The 13451-nt window shown below is 33.0% G+C and overlaps 2 protein-coding genes across 2 annotated transcripts; one reads left to right on the top strand and one right to left on the bottom strand.

Annotated features, from left to right (window-relative positions):
• The first annotated feature begins 4829 nt into the window (after positions 1 to 4829).
• On the top strand, positions 4830 to 6740 carry LOC145327914 (uncharacterized). Its single transcript, XM_080171444.1, has 3 exons — positions 4830 to 5483; positions 5763 to 5846; positions 6122 to 6740. Exons 1-3 carry the CDS (start codon positions 4911 to 4913, stop codon positions 6281 to 6283), a joined length of 819 nt encoding a protein of 272 aa, XP_080027570.1. The 5' UTR covers positions 4830 to 4910; the 3' UTR covers positions 6284 to 6740.
• A 319-nt stretch (positions 6741 to 7059) lies between these two features.
• LOC145327589 (uncharacterized) lies at positions 7060 to 13249 on the bottom strand. The gene is made up of 12 exons (XM_080171128.1): positions 13153 to 13249; positions 12676 to 12721; positions 12198 to 12243; positions 11609 to 11639; positions 11118 to 11199; positions 10268 to 10348; positions 9820 to 9924; positions 8777 to 8841; positions 8406 to 8454; positions 7672 to 7734; positions 7295 to 7360; positions 7060 to 7080 (listed from the first exon to the last, which is right to left on the bottom strand). Exons 1-12 carry the CDS (start codon positions 13215 to 13217, stop codon positions 7060 to 7062), a joined length of 720 nt encoding a protein of 239 aa, XP_080027254.1. The 5' UTR covers positions 13218 to 13249.
• Positions 13250 to 13451: the final 202 nt, after the last annotated feature.

The following is a 13451-nucleotide window of genomic DNA, read 5'->3' as shown; positions in this document are numbered from 1 at the left end:
ATAAACATTTGTTGTAATTTAACCCTTTACAGCCATTTTTTATGTTTTTAAAATAAGTGAGAGAACACAAACATGTTAATGTTAATTCGTTGATATATTATAAAGAATTAACTTTGGTGCTTGCTTACATGTAAAGACCGGAGCACCGAAACCCCCCCCCCCCCCCCGCTTAGTTTTGACAGTCCCCATGAAAACACTTCTGATATATTCTCCTTAAGACTACCTGTTCAGGGATACATCAATTACTAAAATCAGTCAATAAATAAGGAAATTATGCCCCAAAACATGAATATCCCTGTAATAAGGTTTCCCCTCTGGCATACTGGATTTACTTGATTTACCTTACTCAACTTTCTGGCGTGTTGTACAGTGAAAAAACTACCCCCCCCTTATTTTTGATTTTCTTCAAAATTAAGGGGGGGGTTAAGTCTTTGCCTTGCTGTGCTTTTTTCCTCCTTGCCATTTTCCAGACATTAAAAAACTACCCCCCCCCCCTTATTTTTGATTTTTGTCAAAACTAAGCGGGGGGGGGGGGGGTTTCGGTGCTCCAGTCTACCACATGTAAGCAAGTACCTTAACTTTTTAGTGAATTTTTATAGTAAAATCATAAGGCCTAATTTTACTCTATACCAGAATACAATATTTATGAAGCAAAACACTCTAAAAGCTATGAATTTTACCCAAATAAAAAAAAGACCTTTTGCTTCGGTAAAAATGATCACGGCAACAGTTAAAATTAATATTTAAAGGACGCCTGCAAGAAATAACATGCTTTAACTGCTGAAAGACTGCCACAAGAAGACCCAATACCCCAAATTTAAAGCCTTCAGCTTCAATAACAAAAAAGTTCTAGGCATTTCAAAATAGCATTTTATGTACAATGGAATTTTTGAAAGATTTCCAATGCTCATAAAAGAAAAAACAATATTAAATTACGTCGCGTAGACACAAAATTATAACCTTATCTTTGTCAGAAACTTAGATTGCCTGTAACTGATTACATTTTTACAATAAAAACACCACATTTCATAGTCAAAATCTATGAAAAAAATTCAATTTAAATTGCATTTTTAAACAAAAATCACAACGGAAACAAAGGGGTAAACTAATACAAGCTTAGCTGTGATTGGTTGTTAAGCTGATTCAGCCTTCTGATTGGCTACAGTACATTCGGTACAACGCAAGTAAAACTTAATTTTTTTTAATGATTTTGACTATAAAAATGGTTATTTTTATTGTAAAAATATAATTAGTTACTGGAAACCTAAATTTATGACAAAAATAAGCTTATAATTTTGTTTCTAGGCCACGTAGTTTAATTTCAAAGTTTTCAACATGAGCATTGCAATTCTTTCAAAATTTTCATTGTACATAAAATGTCATTTAAAATGCCCAGAACTTTTTTGCTATAGAAGCTGAAGGCTTCAAATTTGGGGTATTTGGTCTACTTGTGGCAGTCTTTCCGCAGTTAAAGCGTGGTATGTCTTGCAGGCTTCCTTTAAATCCCCCCAAAAAAGTTTATTGGTGACTTAATTCAAATTTAGGCTCTGCAGTCTCATTCTACTGGTGTCATAGTATATTTTTTATATACGTTTTAAAAATAGGTTAAAAACAGTTTAAATATAAAAATTCTATGGCCCAAAACCATCACGGTACTTATGCGAACTAGCTTAAAAAATGAACTCAATTGTTTGTCTCATAAACAGGTTGACCCAAAGTACCACAATAAGTTTGGGGCTAAGCCACTTGTAAATTAAGAATTTGTTTATGATTACAAAAAATACTACAGGTATTTGCAACATGTATGTTCCTTTATCAACTTCAGCAAGCAGTTCACAAACTGCATAAGGTACCAATGATGTTGTCAACGGTGAAAATAAACATCAATGATGTTCCTCCACCTCTTCTGATGATCTGCCCGTTAGGACAATACAACTCAACTAAGGTATTTACATATGTACATAGAAATTATTTCATAGATTAAGGGGGGGGGGGGAAGTTTGTACACTTATAGGAAATAAAATTCAGTATCAAATTTTGGGAGGGACGGTTGGTCTTGTTTTTATAGTTATCGACCTAATTCTTTTTGTAAAATCTCTTATATGACTGGATGTACACGGAAAACTTTGAAAATTGAATTTCGGTACTTTCCTTCTAGGGGCTAGTGGAGCAAAAGACCCCCCAAAACACTAAAAATATGAGTTCTGAGCTTATTTTTAGAGATATCAACCTGATTTTTTTAATGATAACTTTTTAAAAATAACTGAACTTAATAACCATTACACATTTCATTTTGGGACTTTCCTTCTAGGGTCTTGTGGAGCAAGAGGCCCCCCAAAACTAAAAATACGAGTTCTGAGCTTAATTTTAAAGTTATCAACCTGATTTTTTTTAAAGCAAACTTTTTAAAAATAACTGAACTAAGTAACCATTACACATTTCATTTTGGGACTTTCCTTCTAGGGGCTTGTGGAGCAAGAGACCCCCCAAAACTAAAAATAGGAGTTCTGAGCTTATTTTTGAAGATATCAACCTGATTTTTTTAAAGAAAACATTTTAAAAATAACTGAACTGAGTAACCATTACACATTTCATTTTGGGACTTTCATTCTAGGGGCTTGTGGAGCAAAAGACCCCCCAAAAATAGGAGTTCTGAGCTTATTTTTGAAGATATTAACCTGATTTTTTTAAAGAAAACCTTTTAAATATATCTGAACTAAGTAACCATTAAACATTTCATTTTGTAACTTTCCTTCTAGGGGATTGTGGAGCAAAAGACCCCACAAAACTGAAAATAGGAGTTCTGAGCTTATTTTTAAAGATATTAACCTGATTTTTCTTAAGAAAACTTAAAAATAACTGATCTAAGTAACCAAAACACATTTCATTTTGGGACTTTTCTTCTAGGGGCTTGTGGAGCAAGAGACCCCCCAAAACTAAGAATAGGAGTTCTGAGCTTATTTTTAAAGGTGTCAGCCTGATTTTTTTTAAAGAAAACTTTTTAAAAATAAATTGATCTAAGTGACCATTATTCATTTTATTTTTGGGACTTTACTTTATTTTTAAAGATATTAACCTGATTTTTCTTAAGAAAACTTTTGAAAATAACTGATCTAAGTAACCAAATTACATTTCATTTTGGTACTTTCCTTCTAGGGGCTTGTGGAGCAAAAGACCCCCCAAAACTATAAAAAGGAGTTTTGATCTTATTTTTAAAGATATCAACCTGATTTTTTTGAAGAACTTTTTTAGAATAACCGAACTAAGTAACCTTTACAGATTTAATTTTGGGACTTTCTTTCTAGGGGCTAGTGGGGCAAAAGACCCCTAAAAACTAAAATATTAGTTCTAAGCTTATTTTTAAAAGATATTAACCTGATTTTTTGAGGAAAACTTTTTTCACATAATTGAACTACGTAGCCACAACAGATTTTTAAAAAAGTCAAGTAGATATCTTTAAAAATAAGCATAGAACTAATATTTTTAGTTTTGGGGGTCTTTTGCTTCACAAGCCCCTGGAAGGAAAATTACAAAATGAAATGTGTAATGAATACTTAGTTCGGTTATGTCAAAAAAAGTTTTCTTAAAAAAATCAGGTTGATATTTTTCAAAATAAGCTCATAACTTTTTTTTTAGTTTTGTAGGGTCTTTTGCTCCACAAGCCGCTAGAAGGAAAGTCCCAAAATCAAATGTGTAATGGTTACTTAAATAAGTTATTTTAATAAAGTTTTCTTTAAAAATCTAGTTGATATCTTTAAAAATAAGCTCAGAACTAATATTTTTAGTTTTTGGGGTCTTTTGCTCCACAAGCCCCTAGAAGTAAAGCCCCAAAATAAAATGTGTAATGGTTACTTAGTTCAATTATGTTAAAAATGTTTTCTCTAAAAAAATTCAGGTTAATATCTTTAAAAATAAGCTCAGAATCATATTTTTTGTGTTTTTTGGGGTCTCTTGCTCCACAAGCCTCTAAAAGGAAAGTTCCAAAATGAAATGTGCAATGGTCACTTAGATCAGTTATTTAAAAAAGATTTCTTTAAAAAAAAATCAGGTTGATATCTTCAAAAATAAGCTCAGAACTCCTGTTCTTAGTTTTGGGGGGTCTCTTGCTCCACAAGCCCCTAGAAGGAAAGTCCCAAAATGAAATGTGTAATGATTACTAAGTTCAGTTATTTTTAAAAAGTTTTCATTAAAAAAATCAGGTTGATATCTTCAAAAATAAGCTCAGAACTCCTATTTTTAGTTTTGGGGGTCTCTTGCTCCACAAGCCCCTAGAAGGAAAGTCCCAAAATGAAATGTGTAATGGTTACTTAGTTCAGTTATTTTTAAAAAGTTTTCTTTAAAAAAATCAGGTTGATATCTTCAAAAATAAGCTCAGAACTCCTGTTCTTAGTTTTGGGGGGTCTCTTGCTCCACAAGCCCCTAGAAGGAAAGTCCCAAAATGAAATGTGTTACTAAGTTCAGTTATTTTTAAAAAGTTTTCATTAAAAAAATCAGGTTGATATCTCTAAAAATAAGCTCAGATCTTATATTTTTAGTGTTTGGGGGGGTCTTTTGCTCCACTAGCCCATAGGAGGAAAGTCCTGAAATTCAATTTTCAAAGTTTTCCGTGTACATAAAGTCATATAAGAGATTTTACAAAAAGAATTAGATCGATAACTATAAAAACAAGCCCACACGTCCCTCCCAAAATTTGATACTGAATTTCATTTCCTATAAGCGTACAAACTTCCCCCCCCCCCCCCCCTTAAAGTTTTGGTTGCTACAGTAGCCAAAACTTATAAAGACCAAACGATTTTTTACTATTATATTTCATTTTATTTAAGCTGTCTAATTACGGAATTGATCATGAGTACTTGATTTTGCTCGGCGGAGCTTTTGAAAAAAGAAATTCTTCAACATGGGAAGCAAACATGAATGAAGCAATTGAAAATGTAACAGATAATCGTGATCTGCTTTTCATTAAATGGTTTAACCGAGGCCTGAACTTAGAAAAAGTATTATACCCACGGTTTGGATTTTGTCTTCAAAGTACAAATTACTCTCTTGATACAATTCCAATTACCCTACCATGGAAAGAAATGGAAAATGATATTATGATTTTTCTTACGGACACTGAAATGAAATCGAATAGTGGTATACACTACAAATCTCAACTCGGGGACAAAATGAAAATTGAAACAAAGGAATCACAATTCTATGGGTTTCTAGCAGACATGACAATCTATGATTGGAGAAATTCAGCAGAAGAGGATGATTGTGATAACCACCACAAACTTGAACAATGTGTTGAAGAGGAGACTTTTAGGGACCTGAACCCAGTGTTAGGTTGTGTACCTCCATGGCTATCATCTAAAAACAGCTGCACTCATGCATATAATAATAAAACTATATTCTGGTATTTTCTGAATAATTATGTAGACCCTTACTGGTATCTGATGGAAACCAAGGCAAAAAAGAAATGCAAACTGCCATGTGAACAGCAGGTATTATCCTTTAATAAAAGTAACAGGATGTCTAAATGTTGGTTTGTACTGAAGGATCTTGCTTACCATTGGACCAATATGGTTCTCCTTTAAAGCAAAGCTTCTCATAGATCTTAGAAAGATATATAAATGAGGTAGTGTACTGTACGACCGACCTTGCAATAATAATTGAAAGACTAATGAGTGTCCCTAGATGCCTCTAGGTGCGTATCCGCAAGTAAATAATACAATAATTGTATAGTTAATTTCATATTATCTACCATTATGTTGCACATTTAGAAAATACAAATCCAACTGCTTGGAGCTACTCATAACACTGACAAAGATGGTCTTACATACATCAAGATTGAATGGAACCAAAAGGTAAATCTAAATCTGTGAGATTAAGAAGCAGGGAACCAACCAATTATAATTCAATATAAGTACCCAAAGTATTGAGCCACAAAGATAAGGGTATTATAAACTTTGGGTGCCAGTCCAATGTCCCCTCCCTCCTTGGTGAGAAGTAATATTTAATATTCTTTCATCATACCGCAACTAATTCTTTATCTCATTTATTTTAGTAAAAAAAACTTTATTACTTTAATTAATTTTTTTGGTAAATTTTAATGTTTTTTTATGAAAATTCTGTAATTAAGGTGACCAAATATGTTAAGCTGCCCAACTACAACTATCTAAATTTTTGGGTTGATGTTGGTAGCTCCATGGGGCTATGGTTAGGATTATCTGCTCTCTCACTATATGATCATGGAATTGGAATTTGTGCCTACCTAAAGTCGTTTTCAAGAAAATTATTCTAAATAGTTACAATGGCGTTGATACAAAAGATCTAATTGTAAAAGACCTAAATGACATAAGACCTAATCCTACAAGAGACCTAATCAGACAAAAGTTTAGTTAGGTTTGTTTATGATTATTGGATATAAATATGGTGTTTGGTTGTAGTCAAATGCTCTTATTAAGTCAAACTATTATTAATTATAACCTAATGTATATATTATTATACATGAAATGTTCCATATTTAGGAACAGTTTGACTTAATAAGAGCATTTGACTACAACCCAACTTTACGAAATTACGCGAGAGAAAAAAGTTACCCTCTTTGTGCATACGGTTATAGGTATCTACAAAATCATACTCTTAACCTAACTTAACTTAACTTTTGTCGGATTAAGTCTTTTGTAGCAACGCCGTTGAAACAGAATTTTACGATTTTAGGTATTAATGTAATTAAATATAACAAAGAACATTTTATTAACTTTTTTTTATTTGAATAAAATAATAGAACAATAAAATACTCTATAATATTAATTTTAAAACTAAATATAGAACTAAAAAGGTTTTTTGGTAACATTCATTTAAATAACAATAAATATAAATAATAACTTATAATACATGAATACATTCAAAATTGGACACAAATCAATAAAAACAATTTTTCTTTTCAGAAAATAATCTTTTTCAAATAATTTTCATTTATATTATTGTAATATAATATTGTAATGATTACATGGTAATAAAAATTGTATAGATTATCTACATAATTATAGAAAATTATACTAAAATACTTTTAAATTATGCTGTGTCTCCTACTGCCTGTTCAAAGAAAGACATTATTAATTTTTTTAAACTTTAATTATAATAATTAATGAAAATGTAGAACATTAATTATGAATAAAATTGCTTGATTTAAAAAAAATTCAATTAGTTTAATCTTAATAAGGATGACAACATCCATTAATAGGAAGCTCTGAATGGAAAAGCTTCGCTTAAAAATGATCATACCAAAACAATGTCCTAATTTTCCTGCTTTTTGAATGTCAATTCTTCTCAGGAATCTTCTAATTGCGTGCACTCCATCAATTTCGCTTGTAACCTGACAGTAAATTATAAATATCCTTATATAAAAGTAACTTTTGTTTGTCAGTCTGGAGAGATAAGGTTCTCCCCATAGGTCCTGGGAAGATTCATAACTATTTTAATTGGGGATACTACAACTCTCCCAAAAAATTGCCACTATGAAAAAACTACTCCCCCCCCCCTCCAATTTTTAAAAAAAGTTTTCCGTTTTAAAACTAAAATTACTCCTCCTCTCCTCCTTCAAAAAATGGGGGAAGAGGGCCGCAAGAACCGAGTATTTCATGATTTTAATTGCCATTATTTAAAACAAAAAATAAAAATTGGAACCTCTAGAATGTCGTCATCATCTGAAGCCAGCCCAAATGTTATTACACTGTCACAATTGTATTTCTAGAAGAAAGTGTAATACAGTATAATAAGTAACGTTTTTTATTAAAGTCAGGATTATAGCACATTGGACTCTAAATTACACCAGGACCCATAATTTTTCGTTTGCTTAAAAACTTTGGGTACTTTTATTGCATCCTTTTTGGTTAGTTCCGGATGCTGTGAGTATTGGTGCAAAAAATATGACGTAACAAAAAAAATTAGCCAATGAGAGGCCGTTATTGACCAATGGTAAAATTTATAGTGGCCTCTCATTGGCTAATTTTTTTTGTTACGTCATATTTTTTGCACCAATACTCACAGCATCTTAGTTCCGAATTAAATGTGTCCAAACTTTTCAACCAAAAATTTATTTTACTAACGGGGTAATTTTGTTTATCATATATATCAATTTATTGTCTTATCCCTGGTTAAAGAATAATACAAAATCTATAAATTATTGATTTTAAAAATAGCATTTTTAAATTAGGCAAAAATAAGGATCATGGAAAGAAATCCAAGTAGCGGTTTCGTCGTATTTTCACAGTAGCTTTTATAGGTTATTTTATGTTAGGCTAATAATTTCCCCGCAGGGTTAGAGTCCCCCGCAGGGGATATAAATAGAAGAAAAGCTACTGTGAAAATACGATGAAACCCGACACTTTCTTTCCATGATCCAAAAATAAAATCTTTGCCTGATCTTTGTCGGCTTCTTGATCGAGAATTATCTTTCCATTTTCTCTTCTGAATAGAATTTATTTTGGTCTAGGACGTCCAAGCTTTTCATTTTTGGTAGGGATGGAGGGGAATGGGGATTGAAATATTATTTGATTTAAAAATTTACCTGATTTGTAAGAACTAGGGGCTACATTTTGTTTTAGGGGAAAATTTTTAGATTGTGAAAAATCTAAGGTATTTTCACAAATTTTTGGGTGGGTAATCATCCCTTTAACCTGCCCCACAGGCTTTATATTGACTTTAAATCCTGAGAAACCTTGGCCCGATTTTATATTTTTTTTTTTTAAATCAGCTGGATTATACATCTTATACATTTAATTAAAATAACCTTAAAGTTGTAATAATGTCTCTTTGGTCCCAATCTTCTAATAGCTCCGGCTTTGGTTCACCTTCCTGATAAAAAGAGAATTATTTTGTAGGTTTTTAAAAATATATTCCAGCTTTAATACCCCATCCCCTTTTTTCTATCAAATGTAAATCTAGCCCTTTCAGGAAATAACTTTTAATATTCTATAAAAATTTGGGTGTGATAACAATTTTAACATATATATTTTACTTTCTATTAAGATGTTAAGACTCTATGGGGCTTGATATCGCTTCGGGTACTAGGTAACTAGACCTCTCTCCACGCACCTTGAAACATACTCCGCTTATGAATGCGGTGTAAAGCGTCCAATCGCCCATCAGACAACCAACTCTTTGAGATGCACGACCTTTGTCTGAGAAGTCCCAACTGTGCATGGTAACGAGTTGCGCCTGTTTTGGGCCAAGGCATTCCCCCCACTCTAACTATTTACGTCGCGCATCTGACATAAAAGCAGTGGAAACCATTTTTAACGTCTTTAGTTATGACGCGGTGCCGGACCGAGATTCGTACCTATCACCTTCCCGACGACGAGCGGATGCGCTACGTGTTGAGCCACGGTCGCGGGTTTTACTTTCTATTAAGTCTCTTTAAAAGGTTAAAATTACAAAGACATAATATTAAATTCTTACTTTTTAACATCTTAACTGGACCTGGTGATGTATTTGATATGTGAAACAATTGTATTTCATGAATAGATTTAGATAAATATATGTTGTGTTTCTATTTATGCATAAAAGTAACTGGATGTTTTTTTGTCTTTAGCTTAAGATCACACTAACTGTTGGGCCAGTTGAGAACACTTTGTTTTCTTTAAGCCGGCTTAAAAAGCCAGGTGGCTGAAAAAAACAGGAAATCATAGTGTACCGCTTTACAGTGATACTTCTTATTCTATTGAAGGTCTATCGAAGTTTTATACCTATTATTGAAAAAAAATACCTCTTCCCTAACCTCAAGTGCTCCTAGAGACTCCGCTAGTAGAAACTAAGTTTTATAATTAAGTTTACCTTGAATTTATTTTCTGTAACCTTCCTAGAATAAGTTGAGTATCCATTAACAGATTTAGCCTTGATACCAGTCTCTACGTTTATCTTCCAACGCTTATCAAGCTCCTTACAAATAAAACATGTTGATTTTTATGATAATATGCGAAAGTTTGTAAAGAAAAATGCAATGCCAATTAAAGTTGAAACTAATAATCCAGAGAGAGGAGACAATGGGCTGTTTATTAAACTAGTCCTCAAAATTTGATAAAAACGTTTTCTTATTCCTTGGCTTATCAACCTTGTAGACTTTAGTGAATTTAAATTGGTTTGTTTATTAAGTAGAGTATTCAAAACTTTCAACCACTAATCTTACGCTACAGAAAGGTTTATTTTGTGTATCATCATTGGGGAATGGGATATACATCAATTTAACGGCCCTAGTCTTATCCCTTTAGATCCCTGCTAAAACCTGTGCAATTGTGACTTGAACAATTGCGCCCATCACCATCTTTCTGCTCAAGGGTCCTGTTCCCACTTTGGCAAGGAATTCCTGAACAAAAACCATTAGTAGTTAATAGAGACATTCAAGGGAGGGGGGTAGGGGAAGGGGTGATTTTCGCCCTTAAAAATTTGGGGTGCTGTAGTCAAACATAAAAGACATAAAATATTGCTCCCAAGGCTCTTCATATGTTTTTTTTAAGATGGGGGAGGGGGGGGGATACTCTTTCAAACCTCAAAACTTCAATTACTCACCCGTCCTACCCCCACATAAAAGATGCTTGCAACATATTTTTTTTTTGTGGAATGCAACATTACAATTAAAATAAAAGAAAGATAATGTTAATTAAAATCTAATTATTTTATTTTCTGCTTGTGATTTACCCCTTTTACATCAAAAATGTAAACCTGCCAAAAAAAAGATTAATAAGTTTTGTAAATCTAATGGACCAATCCAAGGTTCGACAGTCCCCTGTACGCCTCAACCTTAAATTTGTGACATAAGTTAGGCTGCCGAGCCCTGGATCATTCAGACTGACACACATATTTTTGTGACAAGAGTATGCTATGTTACCCAGAGAGAGAGGGGACAATTGGCTGTTAATTACACTAGTCCCCAAAGTTTTATGATATCGTTGGTTGAACAACTTTATGAACTTTTAACGAATTTTAATTGGTTGCTTCATTAAGTCGAGTGTCCAAGCGTTTCAACCACTGCACTGGTGGAAACCTACAGAAGGAGTAATTTTTTTGTATCATCATTGGGGATGTAAAAAGATTTATCGGTCATTGTCGTATCCCTTTAGATCCCTGTAAGATACCTGATAGTTCTGTGAGTCTAGAAGTGTGTATGTTCCCTCAATAGGATCTGGAGGCGGAGGTCCAAACAGAAACTTGTTATACCTGAGTATAACAATAAAGGGGGTGGGGGTTAGATAACTGTATGACCCCACCCCGTGGACCCTGTGCCGATTTTCAATTGGGTCTTTGAGTATCACCCAATAGCGTCAGAAATATTAACACAGCCAAGTTGCTTACAGACAGATAGTATTTTTAGAGAATATTCTTCTGGAAAATACGCATCTAATGTATACATTGTTTAGTCTGTCTGTCTGTCGGTTATGCTTAAAAAGATGTTAACGTTATTTTTAAAGTTCGGAGGTGTTCTTGGAGGTAAATATTCTTAATATCAGCTCTACAACATTATTGATGTGTTTGTTTATTTCATTATTTATTTCTGCTTTGCTACTTATGTTGCCAACTTGTAAATATATTTGGATTATTAAAAAAGTAAACATTTTAGAAGATATACCTTGATTTAAGTACCCTGGGACTCTCTGACTCTAAAGAATAATATAGAAAATAAATGATTGATAGTTTATTAAAAACTAGCGGCTTCGCCCCTAGCCTCTAGGGGCTTTGCCCCAAGAGGTGATAAAAAATTAAGGCGAAAATCGTAAAGGACTAAATATCTCCTTCAAAAAAAGGACCAAGGAAATCTTCTACAAAAAAATATCCTATGGATAATATTTGTTAGAGCAATCGCTCTATATTAATTACATAAGGGGGGGGGGGAATTTTTTTAGTTTTGGGGGGGTTGGGGGTGTCCCACCCCCCAAGAAAATAGCTTAAAACCGCCACAGGACCGATAGATATATACCCTGAAGAGTAGAATCCAATCGGTTCAGTGGTTACCGAGATCTTAAGCTTCAGACAGACGGACGGACGGACAGACATCAAGCTACTTTGTATTATAGATTATACTGAACATAAACAAAATTTATTCCATTCTGGGCCACAACATACGAAAAATTCATTGAGATAGTCAATTTTTATAGTAATAATATTATTGAAATTATTTTTGCGTTACCGACGGACAGACAAACGGACAGATCAATTACCTGTGTCGCTTCCGCTAACATTTCCATCACTGCCGTTTTCTTCATTCTTTAAAATTAAAAAACAAGGAAAATTTATCCAAAATTTTGCAGTGGTTCAAAGATAACTGGTGACTTTGCTCCTAGCATCTATAGAAGGACAGAAAAATAGCTTAAAACCATCCAAAGACTAAAATCTGAATAAAAGCCTAAAACCATTCCAGGAACTACGTGAAGATTCCCTGAAGTGAAGCACTCAATCGGTTCATTAGTTGTCGAAATCTTAATTTTCAGACAAAAAAAACCTTACAACTTTTTATTTTAGAGTGGATTTATTGGAATTTTGAAAAAAATAAAGCTAAAAAATTAATGATGGCGTGGTTTGTCATAGAAAAATTGCAAAGGAATAATGAGAGACCTGCTTTTATGAATACTTATTAATCTAAAAAGAAATATACTGTTGACTTTGTAAAAAAGAGAGGGGGGGGGGGAGGTATTCTACCTGTAGTCTTAGTATACTTCTTGGTCTGCTTCCTCTTCTTGCTGCGCTATTATAATAAAAACAAGGATACCAACATACATAAGAAGGAAGATATAATAATTAAAAAAGATTGAAAGACCAACTAGTCAATAAAATTGCTCTAAGATATGGGATGTCTTCACAAAAAATTTGCAGTCTAATAACATTGATAATAGCTTTGCTAATAGTAAAGTGCAAATGAAGTGGCGATTGCTTCATATTTTTTTATTAAACTAGTGGTCGCGCCACTAACATTTGAGGGGCTAGAAAAATAGCTTAACACCAGGCCAAGACTTAAATCTTAAAATGAAATAGCCTAACTCAACTCCGAGAATTATGTGAAGCTTCCCTATACTGAAGAACTAAATTGGTTTAGTAGTCATCATAATTATAAGCTCCAGACAAAAAACCTTACTACTTTATATAATAGAAGTTTATAAAGATAAGTGTTTAAATTACTTGTAAGTAAGAGCACATCCAGTGAGACAGTTTTGATGAAAACATGTTTCAACGTGCACTAACATTTTATACTTTCTGTAATATTGTTTAAAGTATCTTTTTAAAAGCGAAGCTTTTCTATAATCAGGGTCGGTCCGTCCGTCCGTAACGGATATCTTTTTTCGTTAATTTAGGCATGTTAGAATTGTCCCATCGATTTCAAATTTTGCATGGTGATTCCTGTAGTAGTTAGGAACGATTTAGAAAGCATAGCAACTCTATAATCATCACCAAAATGTCCGTACGTCCATTTTAAACAT

This window comes from Acartia tonsa, chromosome 9 (genome assembly GCF_053477335.1).
Source record: "Acartia tonsa isolate MP-2025a chromosome 9, ASM5347733v1, whole genome shotgun sequence".
Lineage (NCBI taxonomy): Eukaryota > Metazoa > Arthropoda > Copepoda > Calanoida > Acartiidae > Acartia > Acartia tonsa.
This window is presented reverse-complemented; position numbering and strand designations above follow the sequence as displayed.